We start from the raw sequence: 20381 nt of genomic DNA on the forward strand, positions 1-20381 counted from the left end.
AAGTAGTTTTAAAATAAATATGATCATTTTTAGTGTTGATACTTTGTGATTATATTACATTTCTTTTTACTTTTTTAATTAATAATTTTTGATAGCTATAATGCGAAAATTACAAGGAAACTCACCCGTGTGGTCAGCTGCCTTATTGCACATGTGGATTGATAAATGAGTCATTAGGAGTAGAGAACTTTGAATAAATCGTGGATTCAGCTGAGCATTTGAGAAAAGTGACATTAATCAGAGTTGAGGAAATACTCTTTGGGTTGAAGTTTTAGCAGACGAGGTCACAGTCCAGTCGGCGTCAAGTAGCTACCGAAGCCCATAAACATGACAATGCGAATACATATACTCATCTTGGAACACGAAGTTTACTAATCTACCTCAAGACATGGGATCAATGTAAACATGTATAATATAATGATTTATTATTATATTATTATCAGCCCACAGACGTCCACTGCTGGACATAGGCCTCCCCCAAGCCTCGCCACAAAGACCGATCCTGCGCTGCCTGCATCCAGCGGATCCCCGCGAACCTCGATAGATCGTCGGTCCATCTTGTGGGAGGCCTACGCAGGTTTCAAACCAGAACGTATTACTATTTTAGGGTAGAACTAGGCAGAGTGGTGGTACTTACCAGTGCAAGATGGAAATATACCATAGGTGTTAAGTTAGGTTGGTAGTTAATATTGCAGTAATTGGTGTGTATCATAAAATAACCGGTAATAAGGTACAATTGTTATTAGCAAGGGTAATAACAGTTGCCGCGATAAAATTCCGGCCCATCAAGGTGATGTTAAAACCGAACTAGTCCTTATAAGTCTAACAATAAATCATAGCTTCACATACCGAGCGCCGTAGAGCTTTCAATTCAAAAGCTCGGCCGCTCTCAAAGCGAAGATCGTTTATTTAGATAACACGAATCGATCACGTCTAGTCTGGAAGTTGTAGATCGGGAATCGAACTCACATACTTAGGGTCCGGTGTCCGTTACTTTAACCTACTATAGCCTTAGGATATTGTAAAGTAAGCAAAGATGTATAATATATATATCTGATATGTAGCACGACTGTTTCTGTGTTTGTTTGATTGTGACGGATGCCTTTGTCTTTTATTAGATTGGGGTTAAAATTTGTAATTCTAGAATAGTTTTTGTCACAGTACCACGTACGAGCAGAGAGGCGCGAGATGTTAAAATAAAGTGATGTTTACCAAAACTAGAGGCCCCGCAGTAGTCGAAATTCGACTATAACTAATTGGAATTGTAAGTTTGTACACTATTATGATTGTATTTTATACTTCTATAATCACAAATTTCGCCAAGACTACACTATAAAAAATATTAACAAAGACAAACAATATTTAATCTATTCTCAATTTGACAACAGACGTCAAGAACAAAAGTATGACAACAAATAGTATGCATGCGTGTTGCGTCAAATACCTACACGGTATGTAGTGTGTATAATGTTTTCTTTATTGATTTCATGTATCTTTTATGCATTATTTTAAAAAAATATTAGCTTTGTGCACTTCTTCTCTATATTCTCTATAAGTGTGGAAAATTTTATATTCCTCCGACCACACAATTTTCGTAATAAGGGATACAAAGTTTTTGCTTCACGTATTAATGACCAAAATATATAGCTACAGTAGAAGCGAGGTGCGTCAATATTAAACTAAAGCTAATCTTCTTAAAAATATAAAATGGTATTAGTTGAGGAGAATCTCATTTGGGCTTGAGGAGAAATACGGACGGCTGATCTGTTTCGAAACAACAATATTGCAGCTCGCGAACAAATCAGCTGGCACGAGTATATGAGCACGCATTAATAATAATAATAATCATTTATTTCAGACCATATTTTAGCCCATATATAAAAATACAATTTGGAAATACATATTATATTATTGCATAGTTTATAAGTGTTTGTAATGAGGTAACTATTAGACTACATGTGGGTACTGATGATGATAAATAAATACTTTTACGTCAGCCGCAACAACGAAAACTGTAAAGTAATCGAAGCGTCAAAAATAATAAAATTAAAACAATAAACACAAAAGTAAGCCATAAGTACGACAGTATTAGTTTAAATTTTACCTAGCAATCGCCATAACCGAAGAGAAAATACAAAATTAAAATATACTGGCCGTACTCGCTTGCTTCGCTGGGCATTTAAAATTAATTTTATTTTATTTTATTTTATTTTATTTATTGGGTACCAACATGTTATACATCAGCACAGAACATTACAGGTATCATATACATTGATTTCACACTAAATGCTAACACAATTACAGGTACCGACTGCATGCATAAAAAAAGCGGTTCATTATATAAAAAACAAAGAAAAACTATATATAACATTACATGAAGACCCTACATTATTACACATTCACTACCAAATATACTATTACTTAATTGAAAAAAAACTCATTGAGCAAGGCTGTAGACTTCTCGTCTAAAACTGTCAACAGTGCCAGCAAAAACGTCCAGAGAATACTTGTTATGTAAATTATTTAATTCCCCAACTAGTCTGCTAAGAGGCGCGTTCTTACCTAGGTTGGTGTAGAATCTGGGAACCCTGAACACCATCAACTTCGAAGCCCTTGTCGACGTCAGCGGCACGTTAAAGTTCAGAAGAGATAAGAGATCAGGGGTATCGTATTCTCCGTTAACAAGTTTATGCAGGAACAATAGATCGAGAGTGCGTCTCCGCTCCGAAAGAGAGCTCATGTGGAAATACTTTAACCTCGCCGGGTAACTCTGAATGGTTCTAGCAACATTGCAGGAGAAAGCAAGGTGCCACAGAAAACGCTTCTGGACCCTCTCTAACTTCTTTTTGTACACGTCGTAAAAAGGGTTCCAAGTGACACTGCAGTACTCCAGGGTGCTACGAACGTAAGAGTTGTATAGCAATATTTTTGTTTCCGGTCTAGTAAAGTCCCTGCTGTTCCGCAAAACAAAGCCGAGGGACTTGAAAGCCTTCGAGCAGATCTTCTCAATATGGACGTGAAATCTTAATTCTCTGTCGACTTCTACGCCGAGATCCCTAATACTATCGACCTCTTTTATGATACTATGGTTTATAGTGTAGTTGTAGTAAGTTCTAGTTTTTCTTCTGGAAAAATGAATTGTATAGCATTTGGCCGGATTGAGGTCCATATTGTTGCGTGAACACCATGAAACCAGGCGGTCAATGTCGTTCTGCAGGAATATCACATCCGACGCACAATTTACAACCCTGAAAATCTTCAAATCATCCGCAAACAGATAATGTCTGCAGTGGTGAAAGCAATCACCAATGTCATTTATAAATATATTAAAAAATAGAGGACCGAGATGGGATCCCTGTGGCACGCCAGAGGGTGTCGAGAAAGGGTCAGAAAAAAAACCCGATGCTACGACCATTGATTGCCGGGCCGAGAGATATGATGAACACCAGCTCAGCAATGGCTCAGCGATGCCGTTATCAGAGAGCTTCTGCAAAAGGATCCTGTGATTCACGCGATCAAACGCTTTGCTAAAATCGGTGTACACAGCATCAACAGCCGAGCGCCTGTCGACCTCAACGGCAATTTCGTTAATGAAAGATGTCAGGTTTGTTGACGTAGATCTAGACTTTGTGAAACCGTGTTGATGAGGGCTGATTAGATTTTTGAAATGCCAAGCCAAAATCGGGTGGAGAAGTTGCTCAAAAATCTTTGCAAATACAGCAAGAATTGAAATAGGTCGGTAGTTCCTGATAAGATCCTTCGGGCCGTCCTTATGCAAAGGAACAATCAACGCCAGCTTCCAATCGCTTGGGAAAACACCGGTTAATAACGATTTGTTGTATATAAGACGCAACGGGTGAGCAAGTACTGTAGCGCATCTAGAAACAAATACTGCAGGAAGGCCATCCGAACCAGCTCCCTTATTCAGATCTAGTTTTTTTAAAGCTTTAAGTACATGTGCGTCATCAAATTGGATAACCGACAAGTAATTATTTAATAATTTTGCAACGTGAGGGGCCGAGGAGGGTAAAGAACTACTATTGTATACAGAACAGAAGCTATGGGCAAAGAGATTGCAAATATCATTGCCGTTCGAGGCACTCTTGTCCTCCAGAGTCATCCGTGCAGGGAAGAGGCTACCGTTCCTTCTTTTAACATTATTATTTATTGTCATTATTATTAGGGAGTCCAACACTCATATAAATATTAGCCTATCCATTAAGTACATGTATTTTCTACATGGATACCAAGTTTCAAGTTAATCGGATGCATGGTTCAGTAGTTATAACAGAACATCCGTAAAACCACTGTAGATTTACATATTAGTATAGATTTAAAAAGTTTTAGCTAAACAGCAAATTTAAACCGGTAAACTAAATAAAAGAAGAGTTAAAAATAAAAATAAAACCTTATCTCAAGCGTACAACCCGAGTCCGGAACAAGTAGAAGCTCACGACCGACCATCGATCAGTACCGAGCCTGTAAACGGTAGTCGAACTAGTCTGCTAAGAGGCGCGTTCTTACCTAGGTTGGTGTAGAATCTGGGAACCCTGAACACCATCAACTTCGAAGCCCTTGTCGACGTCAGCGGCACGTTAAAGTTCAGAAGAGATAAGAGATCAGGGGTATCGTATTCTCCGTTAACAAGTTTATGCAGGAACAATAGATCGAGAGTGCGTCTCCGCTCCGAAAGAGAGCTCATGTGGAAATACTTTAACCTCGCCGGGTAACTCTGAATGGTTCTAGCAACATTGCAGGAGAAAGCAAGGTGCCACAGAAAACGCTTCTGGACCCTCTCTAACTTCTTTTTGTACACGTCGTAAAAAGGGTTCCAAGTGACACTGCAGTACTCCAGGGTGCTACGAACGTAAGAGTTGTATAGCAATATTTTTGTTTCCGGTCTAGTAAAGTCCCTGCTGTTCCGCAAAACAAAGCCGAGGGACTTGAAAGCCTTCGAGCAGATCTTCTCAATATGGACGTGAAATCTTAATTCTCTGTCGACTTCTACGCCGAGATCCCTAATACTATCGACCTCTTTTATGATACTATGGTTTATAGTGTAGTTGTAGTAAGTTCTAGTTTTTCTTCTGGAAAAATGAATTGTATAGCATTTGGCCGGATTGAGGTCCATATTGTTGCGTGAACACCATGAAACCAGGCGGTCAATGTCGTTCTGCAGGAATATCACATCCGACGCACAATTTACAACCCTGAAAATCTTCAAATCATCCGCAAACAGATAATGTCTGCAGTGGTGAAAGCAATCACCAATGTCATTTATAAATATATTAAAAAATAGAGGACCGAGATGGGATCCCTGTGGCACGCCAGAGGGTGTCGAGAAAGGGTCAGAAAAAAAACCCGATGCTACGACCATTGATTGCCGGGCCGAGAGATATGATGAACACCAGCTCAGCAATGGCTCAGCGATGCCGTTATCAGAGAGCTTCTGCAAAAGGATCCTGTGATTCACGCGATCAAACGCTTTGCTAAAATCGGTGTACACAGCATCAACAGCCGAGCGCCTGTCGACCTCAACGGCAATTTCGTTAATGAAAGATGTCAGGTTTGTTGACGTAGATCTAGACTTTGTGAAACCGTGTTGATGAGGGCTGATTAGATTTTTGAAATGCCAAGCCAAAATCGGGTGGAGAAGTTGCTCAAAAATCTTTGCAAATACAGCAAGAATTGAAATAGGTCGGTAGTTCCTGATAAGATCCTTCGGGCCGTCCTTATGCAAAGGAACAATCAACGCCAGCTTCCAATCGCTTGGGAAAACACCGGTTAATAACGATTTGTTGTATATAAGACGCAACGGGTGAGCAAGTACTGTAGCGCATCTAGAAACAAATACTGCAGGAAGGCCATCCGAACCAGCTCCCTTATTCAGATCTAGTTTTTTTAAAGCTTTAAGTACATGTGCGTCATCAAATTGGATAACCGACAAGTAATTATTTAATAATTTTGCAACGTGAGGGGCCGAGGAGGGTAAAGAACTACTATTGTATACAGAACAGAAGCTATGGGCAAAGAGATTGCAAATATCATTGCCGTTCGAGGCACTCTTGTCCTCCAGAGTCATCCGTGCAGGGAAGAGGCTACCGTTCCTTCTTTTAACATTATTATTTATTGTCATTATTATTAGGGAGTCCAACACTCATATAAATATTAGCCTATCCATTAAGTACATGTATTTTCTACATGGATACCAAGTTTCAAGTTAATCGGATGCATGGTTCAGTAGTTATAACAGAACATCCGTAAAACCACTGTAGATTTACATATTAGTATAGATTTAAAAAGTTTTAGCTAAACAGCAAATTTAAACCGGTAAACTAAATAAAAGAAGAGTTAAAAATAAAAATAAAACCTTATCTCAAGCGTACAACCCGAGTCCGGAACAAGTAGAAGCTCACGACCGACCATCGATCAGTACCGAGCCTGTAAACGGTAGTCGAAACCAGATAAAATCATGTATCTCACTCGTTTTTTTTCGTTGTCGCTTTTTAGCAAAGGAGCCACGATCTTGTACTGTGTTGCAATGTTTGAAAATTCATAAAAAACAGTTTTTAAGGGTTTTTTTATTGCCCTTGTAGGCAGACGAGAATACGGCCCACCTGATAGTGAATGGTTACCGTCGCCCATGGACTTCAGCAATGCTAGGGGCAGAGCCAAGCTGCTTATAATTACTTGTTGTAATAAACACAATGGAACCTCGAAATTTTACTTGAAAATTCGTAACCACATTGAGATCCTGAACTGAAATATTATCATTTAAATCAACATGAAACTTTTTTAATATTTAAGTAAATAGCTTTTAAGAATTTTCCACAGATCAATACAAAATGTCTATAGTCAAATCAAGGGCAGCAGATGTTTCTCGTAAAATATTTTTATTTGTTTGTCTGTTTATATATTTCATTTTAATTACATTTGTGCCTAAGGCTACACTTGACAACATCTACATTTCTTCCGAAGGCAGTCCTGTCACACGCTGAACACAAAAAGGCACTTCTAACTTTCAAAAGCACCATGCTGAAGCGATGACGTGATGACAGTCCACAAGTCTTGAAGTTGAAGTCTCAGTTTTGATTTAGGTTGACAGTTAACAGATAACCAAAAATAGGGAGGGTCCAATGAGAACAAGTGCTAAGGACGCTTATCGCTTGGTGGTGGTGGAAATATGTTCTAATGATGTTCCGGACAGAAAATTGCCTTCTGACTTTATAAATATACCAGGGAACCCAATACGAAAAAGTTCCTGACACGACCGGTGATATATTACATTTTATGAACACATTATTAATTTATATTGTTTTCCATCTAATTTAATAGTAATTTATTTCTAATACGGATACGATACGATTATTTCATTCTGTATAGTGAAATGATATCAATGCATTGTGTCGCTGTCAGTGGGCCAACGTATTCGTGACTACTAGCGTGGATCGTTATCCCGTCTGTCTGTCTGTCGGCGCTTCTCGGCAGCCGTGGAACATTCATTGCCTGGCAACCCTAATTCATCTCGAAGATTAAATAGCGCGTTGTCCGCGCGCTTTAACGTTTAATTTTGAACTGACCAGCTATAAACTCTTCGATACTATCGATATGTATTATTAACGATTTTGCGGAACGCATTTTCTTTTAATTATTAGTTGGTCTTTCTTCCTGTACACATGCTGAAGATGAATAGGTTTTTGTAATGTTGCAGATGTTGGTGCACTGTTTCCGCAACGGTAGGTACACTTAGCTTTCGATCAATAGGTAAATGAGAAAGAGCAGATGGTTTTTAACCAGTTAGTCATCCGCTGATCTTAGGGAGATTATTCCAGCGTTCTGGGTGTTGTAGGAGACATTCACGTACAAAACAAGAATAAGTATCTACACTTAAACTCTGGATGCAAAATATTTTTAACACGGTACTGACTGCGAAAGAGAATTTTGACTCCATGACACAGTAGTGTGTCCACTAGACCAGAGACGATCGAATGCTGTTGTTATTACGTCAGTCGACCTCTGGAATATTTACCCAGTATCTCCAGATCTATAATTTCGCCTTTAGCTATCCATTCCATGGCAACTATTTGCTGTCTATCTACTTCAACAAAGCGGCACGTCACCATAAGCCGTTATGCAACGTAGAGCTGCCGTCGCCCGAACCATGTCTTGTCGGATCCCCGGGATCCACGGTTGGTGCTATTAAGCTCTTCAAGCACCGGCCACCATCCAACGAGCGAACTAACCCACAGAAATAGCCCACTGAGTTTCTCGCCAAATCTTCTCAAGGGGCGCGATTCCGATTCGGTGGTAGATTCTGCAAAGTACTGTTCTTGTTGGGGCTAGCGTTAGTAAACTCTCTCAGGCTGAACTCTCGAACTCAATTATCCGTCCGAGCGCAGCTGTAACAGCCCCTTAGGCTACCAGAGAATAGGTAGGAAAAAAGCTGTCCAGTAAATGGTTTATCATGGCATCTCAGGCATGGCATCACTTTTGATGATTGTTTTATTTCAAAAAACATCATTAATTTGTGTACATTGTTATTGTGACCGATTTAGGTAAGGCTTTTGTCATAATTCATACTAAATTATGTTTGGTAGACGACGCACTATTAACAAATGTGTAGTGCTCTGCTGCAGCTACAGACATACCTAAGTCGGTTGAATAGAGCCATCGACGTGTTTCCGAGACAGACCGTACCCGCGGCACTCTGGCCCGCATGCTCAGACCGCAAGCATTGTGGCATTCCGCGAATGGACGATAGGGACGCCATATGGCAAAAAGGAAAACACAACTATTAAGTCTCTTGTTCACTTAGTTTTTATGTAAGTTTATAGATATATTCGGTGTAAGTTACCTTGGGTACTTCGGTCATATTGCTCGGAAAACATCGGTTAGCTTAGAGAGACTATTCGTGACAAGGATGATCGAGGGAAAGACACCGCGCGGGCGCAGTCCGACAAGGTGGTTCGACCAAATCAGCACCACACTAGACATCCCATTCCATGACGCCCTTCATGTGGCCAATGACCGGAGGCGCTGGCGGGACATTACAAGGAGTAAAGTCATGTCGAAGTATAATGGTCACGACCCTCAGCAGTGCGGAAACGATGCGAGGAGGAGACCTCGAGCAGCGTGTAAATAACAGTATGTTCTGCATATCGTGTGAGTTCGCTTGGCTCCAGTGCCACCACTCTGTCTGTTTAGATCTATATACCAGTTATGCGTTCTAGTTTGTAGTACAGTAAAACCATTATTAAACATTTTAAATTGATTTAATTTCTTAATTAGTGCGCGACGGCGTCTATGTATGTTGGTATTCGCTGAATATTCCGCTGGTCATCTATCGATAATCCGATTCAAAGACCTCGAACTCATATCTTAAACGGCTCAGCAGACCGCCCCATGAGCCATTACAACACATGTTTTTGTCTATATGAAATTAGTAAGTCGCTTTTAGCAGCCCTGGTTCCCGCTGCTACGCCGAGAACGGCCTTTTCATAGTAACAGCTATGCGTAAGTAACCCATTGTTACTCTGAGAATTGTCTGATTGTTGGCAAATAGTCTAGAGAGCATTACAGAACGCATTCAATTGTATCGTGAATTGATGAAAGTTCCACTTGTCCCTTGAAGGCATGTCTGGTACAAGCGCGAGGAAAGTCGTTGTTAGACAAGTACGTAATTATTTATCCTGATAAATAGACAGTTCTGATATTGAAATTTGTATTATATATAAATACTTTATCAGTCTATAAGAAATTAATACACAGGTACTCGTTAGATCGAACTGTCCTAATTTTTTATTTTATTGCTAAGATAGGCGTACGAGTTCAGTCATCCTGGTGTTTAGTAGTCATCGGAGCCCACAGACATCAACTGCCTAAATGCCGCCACCCACTTTGAGTCATGAGTCACAGTTTTTATAGTACAACGGCTGCCTCACCTTTCAAACCGAAAAGCAAAACTGCTTCACGGCACAAATAGGCAGGGTGGTTGTATCTACTCGTGCGGACTCACAAGACGTCCTACCATCAGTAATTACGCAAATTATAGCTTTGCGGGTTTGATTTTTATTGCACGATGTTATTCCTACACCGTGGAATTCAATCGTGAACATTTGTTAAGTACGCATATCATTAGAAAAATTGGTTCCCTCCGGCGGGATTCGAACACGCATCGCTCGACACGGATGCAGTTGGCATAGCTAAATTTCACGAGTAATGCAGCAGCTTACCATCAGTTGATCATAAGCTAACCAGACTAACCAGAGCTTGTAAGCAACTGATGGTAAACGGTTCAATATAGTGGCAGGAAAAAAAACCGTAAATACTAACATTGTTGATTGGGAAACGATTTCCGTATATATGTAATAATATGTAATTTTTTCTACTAGATATGTTGTTATAGTATGAATTTGGATACAAATTTTAAAATAATACATAATTAATTATAATTATTATCTATGAATAATTTCGAAGAACCAAAAATGGAATAAGAGGAAGAAACTTACTCATTACAAGTAGAATGTCGGACATCACCTAAAGTGTCCTTAGTGACCCGGATTCCCAAGAACCTCGCTGGATCAGCAAGACTTATCACCTCGCGATGTGGCTCCAGTACTTCCTTCACCTTAAATGAACCAGCCTTGGTAGACCTTTGCAATTTGAAGTTTTCCCTGCCATCAATAGAAGCAGATATATCTGCAGCCACATTTTCCCTCTTACTTCTACCAAGCGCCTTTTTCCCCATAATCTCCTCTTTATAGTCACCCACATCCTGAGGTAGACCATTCTGCAGCATAGTCTTAATGCTATCACTAATACAAAGCTTATCTAGATCAGTGGCATTTATTTCGTAGTTAATAGGCTGTCGTCTTTGGTCCTTTTGCCAAGTTTGGTACACAGGTTCTGTATCGAAACTGAGTTCATCTGGAGCCGGTTCGATCGGAGAGCAGTTTCCATCAAAGAAGTCCTCTGTGAGTTCTGTTGTTTGGGCTCCAGGGCGCTTAGTGTCTTCGCTGAAGGCATAATTGGTGTTTGCCTGCTTCCTTTTACCATACAATTGTCTATAGTACTTCTCTTGGTCTCCGTACATCCAACATACCTTCCACCATTGCTTGCACATCAGTATGTTGGCTGAGTTAGATGATTTGACGTGACTGGTCGCAGTCGCCGACATTTTGTGGTGTTTTTTTGCTGTATACATCATAGTTTTTTGTTAAATTTAGTTGAAAACTATTCGATTAATTAAATGAGGTCATATTAGTTATTCAGAAAATGCAATAGCTAGATTTTCCATCAGAAATGTTCTCGTTTCTCTGATGTGCAAATTAAAGTGTTTTCGACAATTCAATAATGAAATTGAGAATGTAATTAAGGTCGACCGCACGTCTGACGGATCACTAGCAACCGGTATTCGTTACTCAATATATCGGATTGAGTTGTGAACCGAACTGAAGAGAAATATAAAAGATTTATTGCTTCATATCGACCATTCGAACCGTAATCATGATTTTAATTTCAAACAATTTATTTATTTAAATTGCAAATTATACGTTTCGTCTAATAATATTATATAGCGTCATTGGACGTTGATAATGTATGGGGTATCCAACATCAACATATTTTGTAATACTAGTCCACCTAATAGATCGAAGCCGATGTAAGCCAATAAACATAAGTTCAATTTTTTTTTATTGCTTAGATCTGTGAACGAGCTCACCGCCCACCTGGTGTTAAGTAGTTACTGGAGCCCATGGACATCTACAACGTAAATGCGCCACCCATCTTGAGATATAAGTTCTAAGATCTCAGTATACCTAGTTACAACGGCTGCCCTACCCTTCAAACCGAAACGCATTACTGCTTCACGGCAGAAATAGGCTAGGCTTCAATTCATTTAAACTTGCAAAAAATGTCTGCAAGTTCACGCAAACTGAATCACAGTAAGTACTAAGTACGTAGTTTTCGAAGCGTCGTTACCGCTATTTCACAAGAGCGTTATTCTCTTTTGAAATAACCTGTTATTTCCTTCCAATTTCCGTTCCTGCCTTCAAGAATTCGATCCCATTCTCTATAATCCAGCCGCCGTGATTATGGAACCCCAGAGACGGAGCACGCGTGCCTATTATCTAAAATATACCAGTTCTAATAATAGGAGCAGGTATATTGGTTACTAGTAGATATTAGTGATACTTGAATACTTCTATCACTAAGTGAAGTGATAGTTGAAATAAAAACCCGCAAAATTATAATTTGCGTAATTTCTGGTGGCAGGACCTCTTGTGAGTCCGCGCGGGTAGGTACCACCGCCCTGCCTATTTCTGCCGTGAAGCAGTAATGCGTTTCGGTTTGAAGGGTGGGGTAGCCGTTGTAACTATACTGAGACCTTAGAACTTATATCTCAAGGTGGGTGGCGCATTTACGTTGTAGATGTGTATGGGCTCTGGTAACCACTTTACACCAGGTGGGCTGTGAGCTCGTCCATCCATCAAAGCAATAAAAAAAAGCTAAGTGATATTGGACACGAAGCGATTGGCACTCGCCTTGAATTATGGAACCTCAATCATATTGTATACTGATTGACTTATCCTCAGAGAGATCGCATATAAGTATCTTCAGTTTGATTACCGTGCACTGTTATCATAAGTAAGATGCGTGGGCGTTCGTGATTTAACGGATAGGGCGCCCGGTCTATTTGTGTAGTCACGACTATACTAGAGTTCAGATCCTACTAATGTGTCTGAGTGAATACGTACTTAGCAGGCATTCGTGAATGACTACGATGATAAAATGACATGTAGTAACTTATCAAAGCAGTACAGGTCTGTGCTCTGCTGCTCGGTACAGTACGGGTAGGTGCCACCTTCCTGCCTATTTCACGCGTCGCGATTCTTATGAGCTTCGATAACCACTTGACGCGAGGTGGTTGGTTTAAATCGGTTTTAAGCTTCCAAAACTTTTTATAAATAGTTTGAAATACTCTTTGAAACTAACAAAAATAATTTATTGTTACATACAGTATTTATTTCAATGGGTTGAATGGATCCCAAATAATACAATTTCAAACACAGCGCAGCACGATTACGCAGTGCACGCGCAAATTTCACTACAATTCTGCGGTGGAGCCTTATTACAATATTATTATCCAATCTTCTTTTTCTGAAACGTGGCGTACCGAATAATTGCTTTACTGCCTTATCTCGCAGCCGGTGATGATATCTGCAGACTTGTGACGAATGTTTTTAACTGTATGATATAAGTATGGTTGGGCAGACGAAGTCTTATTTGCCATCAAGCAGATAACGGAATTCATAAACAGCGCAAGAGAACCGTGGCGCCCATGTCTGGGTAAACATTAGACAACTTAATTGGTTTAAAGTACAGCTACCCTACAAACTAGTGCGCAAATAAATACAAGCAATATACTATTTCGCCGGTACATTCTCAGTTCTGAACCACTAATTAAACACAAGAAACTATGGTTTGAGAATGTTCAAAACAAAACTAACAATACGCGTTTTAAATAGATGCTTTCAGTGTAACTTTCTTCAAAGATTAAATAGAAATAGAATGGTAGATTCTATATGTTCTTTTAAGTTTCCTAGAAGACAGATTCGATTGAATTCGAAGCATTAATAGCTAAAGCGCAATCAAGTCACATAGAGGAGAATTATAATGTGTATTTAACACCAGTAGCCCCATATGATTGTGATGATAGAAGCTTGTCTGTTTAATAATCAATTATATAGTAGACTAGCTGACCCGGCAAACATTGTTTTGCCATATATAAGGTTTCTAAGGAATTTCTAGTGTAAAAAAATTAAAAAACTTAGGTATTGTAAGTGTGTAAGGAGGTAGGTGTATGTGTGTAAGGAGTATGTGTGGTAAATGAGTGAAAGAGACATGTAGCGCTGTGAATGATGAGGGAATATAAAAATAACAAAACCTCATTCAACCACATCATGCCTCATTATAACAAAAAAAAATTGTCCAAAAAATAAAAATAATAAATATTAGGGCCCTTACCACTTAGGGGTATGAAAAATAGATAGTAGCCGATTCTCAGACCTACTGAACTTGCATATAAAATTTCATAAAAATCGGTCAAATCGTTTCAGAGGAGTATGGTAACTAACATTGTGACACGAGAATTTTATATATAAGACAAGTAAATGCCGAACAGAGCATCATGGGCCGATGTGCAGTTTAAACCTATGGTGTCATAATGGAAATATCTTCTCCCACTTTCCTAGCTAACTCCCTAATATCAATTTCCTACTTTGTGGCTCAAGTGGATTTGGATGGGTGGGACAGTCGATATTAAATGCAATTGAGACAGATCCCGTATCTCAAAACGGAAGGTGCCATTTACATTGTTATGGTGCCTGTTAGTCAGCCTAAATAACCAAAAACAAAACTTCATTCCCTCCTCTCGTGCGAAAGCTTGTAAGTTCGCAGTATTAAGTTTTCTGATGTTCTTGTTTATGTAACATGCAGTGTACCCACAAATGCTCACAGTTAGCGGCTCTTAAAAATGTGAACATTATGAACATGACCTACGCAATATGAGTCAAGGGTGTTAGATTATACTTATTCTTAATAAGCTCACGATGCTTATTAGGTTGATCTCCTGTATTTAATGTATGGCGAGCTATGGAGCGTTTTAAAGATAGTTATCTCCGTTAATGCTTACTCTATGTTGATATCATGGACGTCACATATCAAAATGGACTAGGCATAGGACAAGCCGGCTGCCAAGATTTATAAATGTCTCACTGAAAAAGGTCGCAAATTCGAGACCGGACACCGCTTATAGTTTATACTAGATTATGTTTCCAGTTTCTTCTACTAGGCATTTTTACTAATCGTATAGTGCAATGTTATTTTACGATTAATAGTACGTCTTTGTGATTCATTTTAGAGCAACATTTCTACAGAGTCTAAACCCCAAAAACAGTAACCACGAGAGCAATGCTTGGAGAAGTAGCGATTAAAAGAATCATACGAAAGATTCTGAAACATCTAAGTTCCTTATGTTCCATTAAGAAATTTGATTAGACAGCGGAACGACCTTCTGTTCTCTTTAACCTACGGAGGAAATTATTATATCCATGGACTATGGTTTACGAGCGTAGTAAGTACTAAGATGGATAACTTCATTTCACAGCGATTTATGAGTTTGTTTCATGATCTTGTGAGCTTTGTGAAATGCTAGCTTTGTACTCGATATACATTTTTGCGCATAGTATTTTAGTCCTAATACTTATGTGTTTTAAATGTTATATTTGCTTACCCAGTTTATGCTTAATTATCGTGTCGAGTCTAAACATTATAATTACGATCGATCCGAACGAATTCAAAGCATTTCCTTATATCTTCTTCCAGTTGAGACGTTATTAGCACGGGTAAAAAGCCATCAAGAACGGGTATTGATGGCATTATGAATGTTGTTAAAAAATTGCATATCCGACCAAGACGAAGGGGCAACGCAATGCCGCCGGAAACATGTCTTGTCGGATTCACTTTCGGTATTTTTAGGCTCTTCAAGCATCGGTCACCATCCTGGTCGATTACGACGAAGAGTTCGGTGAGCGAACTAACCCATAGACACAGCCCACTGAGGGCTAGTGTTAGCAAATTCGGTTGAGCCCGTGAGCTCACCTATCCGTCTGCGCGAAGCTAGAATAGCCTCTGAAAGAATTAACAGTGAATAGGTAGAGGAAAAAACCGTAGAAAGCAGTCCTGGACGTACTTTAGGATATGTAACTATTGTCGAAGATTTAGAATTAAGGTTTACTTATTGAATTGTCTCCACAACATTTCACAATATTTGTATAATATGTAGTGATCATCTAGCCGTGAAATAGTCTTAAAGATCATTAAATACTTGAAGAATCCTTCATTGAAGACATGAGTGATGATTTATCGAAAACCAATTAAGGACGAGAAACCTGCAGATTCAGGTTTTTTATATATACTTAATTATATCCTATGATGAAATGCCTTATGAATAATCTAAGCACGTTTATTAATTTCTTAATTCTTCGGATACATCATGAAATGAAATATTAAATTCTTGTGCATTCATTTGTGTTTCCTTTGAATTAAAACCAACCGGTCTGTTTATATTTAAAAGAATAGTACGATAAAGCCAATGTTAAGGTAAGCTGTATGGAAGCCAGCCTCCTAGAGTATAGTCCATTATAAGTGTTTGTACCACAAGTCTCAAATATATTAAGTGTATAATCTATGACCACAAGCGTCCGCGGAACCAGTATCCCGCTACAACAAATTGCAGCAATTGACTTAGAAAAACGTAGGACGGCTCGCGTTTGACGCCCGCACCTCATTCCACGCGTGATTTACAGCTGATCAAAATATCTGATACATAAAGCTGGTATCGGGATTTATTGCATTTTTTAAGACTCGGTAATATTTACCTAGTATTATTTTATCAAGTTCGATATTCAAGTTTTAGAATTATTGGTATCATTTTTAATAATGTTTTTAATGTATCATATCCTGTTCTTATGTTGGGTTTATAGAAAATGACAAGGCGAAGATTATCCATCGACCAAAGTCACGAATGATGTTTTACGGTATTCGTGTATCTTCAAGACTTCCTTAACAGCTCTAGCATGATTCAGGTTTGTCCCGGATTTCTTTTATTCGGTGATGGTTGCAGTAACAGGTCGTTTTGAACAAAAAACGGATTTACGGAATGTTAATAAATTTGAATTCTTCAATAATAGGATGGAATACAGATCAGATAACTTTTGTAGTATTAGATGAACTGATGGTTGTTTGATGTGTTGCCACGCGTTTTTATAGTGAATGAGACGAGGTCATAATTTATTGATAAATTGTTGTCTTCATTACTTTCTAACTCTGTTCTATAGTCATTTCGTAGATCAAGCATCCATATGCTTTAGCCAATTTAATATTTTGTCGTTAATATAGATTTGAATGTTTCATTCTAAGTAATTGTAACTTTATAGGCAGACTACTGGCATCATGAAGATCTTAATAAAAAGTTGAAGGAACCGCACAAATATTTTACCTTCCACCTTGCGAACAAAAACGTAAAATAAGTAGAAACTCACTCACTGATTTTCACCTCATAAATATTGTATCGAACGCACACTCGATAAATAGCGCTACAATTCCTAAGCCGGCATCGAACTATGAGCATGTGGCTGAAAAAATCACAGCCCATCTTTTATCGCGTCAATCTTTGACGTAAAAGGTAATATTATGGAAGTTCTACGCGAGCTGTAAATACGTACACTGGTTTCTAAGGAACGTAAATAATTGTACAAATTACTGCCATGTGAGACTAATATTATTTCTATATTACTCTGGACTGTGTTTTGTTTGCCATTTTTTAGTACAAAGTGATTTTTTGAAGTCATGGTCCATATATAATATACACAGTACGGAGAATAGCGAATCGTGGTCTTGCCAAGCCATCTAGAGTTATTTTTATATATACATACGTATATAAATAAGGTGTATTTTGTCGGGACGTGTTTCAATCTCTGTTCAAAAGTGAATCAGATTGTTGATCGGTAGCTCACGAATTCTATTACATACGGACATAACTTGAATATTGAACCGGTACACTAATCACTTCACAATTTATATTTTGAGTACCGGAGATGAGGTCATTTCCGCATTTTATAAACACAAAGAAATCACCGAATTTTAAAGTAGCACGAGTTAGATAACCGGCGCCATCTAGGCGAGCTTCGGATAGCCTGCCGACCGAGAGGGCTGGTGGTCGTGGCGCCGACGACCACCGGTCCGGCGTCCCGAGGGGGAGGGTGATGGCAGAGATGTGCTCCGCACTAAACGCTTCACTTTCCCCCTTTGTCTCTTCATGAGTTCTGTCTCATGCGAGGTTTGGACGTTGGTTGTTGAGCGACAGGAGGTTTTAGCACGAGTTAGAAGAACAATTTCTACATCCTACCGTTCAAACCGAATGAATCTCTGAGTTCAAAGGCAATACTTATCGATCTTAGTAATTGCTGCTAATATATGTAATTAAAGTTATAGCTCAAGTCGGTTGTTCGTCACAGTCTACAAATAGAAGGAAACCTTAGTACGTCGATATGACCATCCGGCACAAAACTGTAACTAAATGCTGAGGTCCGTCCAATGATCCGGAAGTGGAATGACTTAAGGTGGTTCTTTAAATATATTTCTCAATTCGACGGAAGAATAATAGAGTTTGATAGCGAAAGACGATATTTTAACAAAGAACTAGAGTTGCAACCACGGACCGAGTTTAGTTTAGTTCTACCGCTTTACCAGAAGGGTGCGTAAAATCTAATCTTCAACCGAAGGGACCTTCTCCTTTTGCTATCAAATGTCCTAACGACTCTACGGGAGATCTAACAGTGTGAAGACTAACTACCAACCTCTACCAACTAACAAGGAAGGTTTTTTACTAGTGTGGGGACCTCTTGTGAGTCCGCACGGGCAGGCACCACCACCCTGCCTATTTTTGCCGTGAAGCCGTTATAACTATACTGAGACCTTAGAACTCATATCTCAAGAGGTGGCGGTATTTACGTTGTAGAAGTCTATGGGCTCCAGTAACCAGGTGGGCATTGAGCTCGTCCACCCATCTAAGCAAAAAAAGGAGACTACAAGATATCTAATTATGTGTAGAGTATTAATTGTTAGCAATCATGATAATTAGTATTTTTCTTACTTCGGCTTTTATCACATTTACTTTAACTATTTTATTTGTGATTTTTTGTTTTGTAAAGGTTTCTAAATCTTATATTTTAATGTACGTTTGATTTGATTTACGAGCTCGACGAATAAAAATGACCATCCTTTTCTGTGGTTATGCTCCGGTTGGTACAACCAGCCTATCCCTTCACCTTAAAACCGATGAAGCATAGATTCAGAGACTTCCTGTGTAGATAGTTTAAATATGTTTTCAATTTAAAGCTTTAATTTCGTGCTTATTTTTGTTTGTAGTTTGATGACAGTATTGCAATACCATTGAACTCTGATCTCAGGTTCTTACGTGAGCTTTGATGATTACTAAACACTACGCGATCTTGTCTGCTCAATTACATCAAAATTAAAAGTAGAAAAAAAACACTGTTTTGGCGAAGGATTTAAAATAAATTTTATACTGTTTGTAGATTCTGTATTCATTTTGTTTTTTGGGTGATGTCGGCGGCTGTACGCGACACACATTGTTATTATGTTAAATCCTTTCAACAAATAGTTTTATAAACACACATTTTCAATCTCAAGACCAGATCTAATTCATTCTCTTGGAACAATTATATAGTGAAAACATAGAATATGCCACGAAATATATTCTCAAGAACAAAACATCTTTCATCACGAACGCTGTGTGAATTTGATCGTGTTAAAACATGCAGTACAATGCCTCTTACGTTCGTGTTAACTAGTTAACAATAGTCGGTCCCTCTGTTATTATAATATCACTTGTTAAATACTAGTTTCTTGCAGGGTTCAATGAGATTATGTGAATTTCACTGTTATTTATTAATTAAATGATAGTTCAATATTCATGTCTGTCTGCTCAAGGGCCGCATCTGTAGGTCGTGGCATTGCTGATGTTTTCACTTTATTTTTAATTACTATTTAAAGTTATGTTACAGCTTCGCAACAAGAAAGCAAATGTTTTGCGCACAAATGCAATTTTTTTTTTATTGCCCTTGTAGGCAGACGAGCATACGGCCCACCTGATGGTGAGTGGTTACCGTCGCCCATGGACTTCAGCAATGCCAGGGGCAGAGCCAAGCCGCTGCCTACCGCTTAATACTCTTCACAAGCCTCGTTTGAAGAAGGACATGTCATAGCGCACGGAAAACACCGTGGAGGGGAGCTCATTCCATAGCCGGATGGTACGTGGCAAAAAAGACCTCTGGAAACGCACTGTGGATGACCGCAGTGGCTCCAGGTAGTATGGATGAACTCTACTCCGGTGGCGGGCGGTGCGATGGTAGAAACGAGATGCCAGTATTATCTCGAACAATTCCTCAGAGCACTCCTCATGGAACATACGGTACAAAATACAGAGGGAACCGAAGTCCCTCCGTAGACCCAGAGGCTCCAAACGATCCGTGAATGTAATAATTAACTAATTTTATGAAATACATAAAGTATTTTAATTAAATAATTATTTCAGAGTTCTTATCTAAACTCTTAATTAGTTAATATGCGAAAACGAACTACATATATAAAGTCAATTCTGTCAGTCCTCACATCACCGTTCCAAAGATAGAAGCTGTCGCCTTTTATTTGCGACGCAAATTGGAATTCAAAAATATGTTTTAGGTGTCAAAGAAAACGTTATTTGGGTAGACCGTGCTGAGTAGGCAATTAAATAC

At 38.9% G+C, this 20381-nt stretch overlaps 1 protein-coding gene across 9 annotated transcripts in view; it reads right to left on the reverse strand.

Moving 5' to 3' along the window:
* The window catches only part of esn (espinas), a 366713-nt gene that overhangs the window by 141029 nt on the left and 205303 nt on the right, over positions 1 to 20381 (reverse strand). For 3 of the 9 annotated variants that reach the window (XM_089735172.1, XM_089735170.1, XM_089735171.1), the window contains exon 2: positions 10509 to 11193. The exons of 5 other annotated variants lie outside the window; for them this stretch is intronic. In XM_089735172.1, the coding sequence (XP_089591298.1) occupies positions 10509 to 11176 (668 nt within the window). In that variant the 5' untranslated portion in view covers positions 11177 to 11193. Of the gene's footprint in view, positions 1 to 10508; positions 11638 to 20381 lie in introns of those variants that run through there. One more of the 9 variants, XM_089735169.1, reaches the window with a different exon arrangement.

Source organism: Bombyx mandarina, chromosome 19 (assembly GCF_030267445.1).
Source record: "Bombyx mandarina strain Sakado chromosome 19, ASM3026744v2".
NCBI classification, from domain to species: Eukaryota; Metazoa; Arthropoda; class Insecta; order Lepidoptera; family Bombycidae; genus Bombyx; species Bombyx mandarina.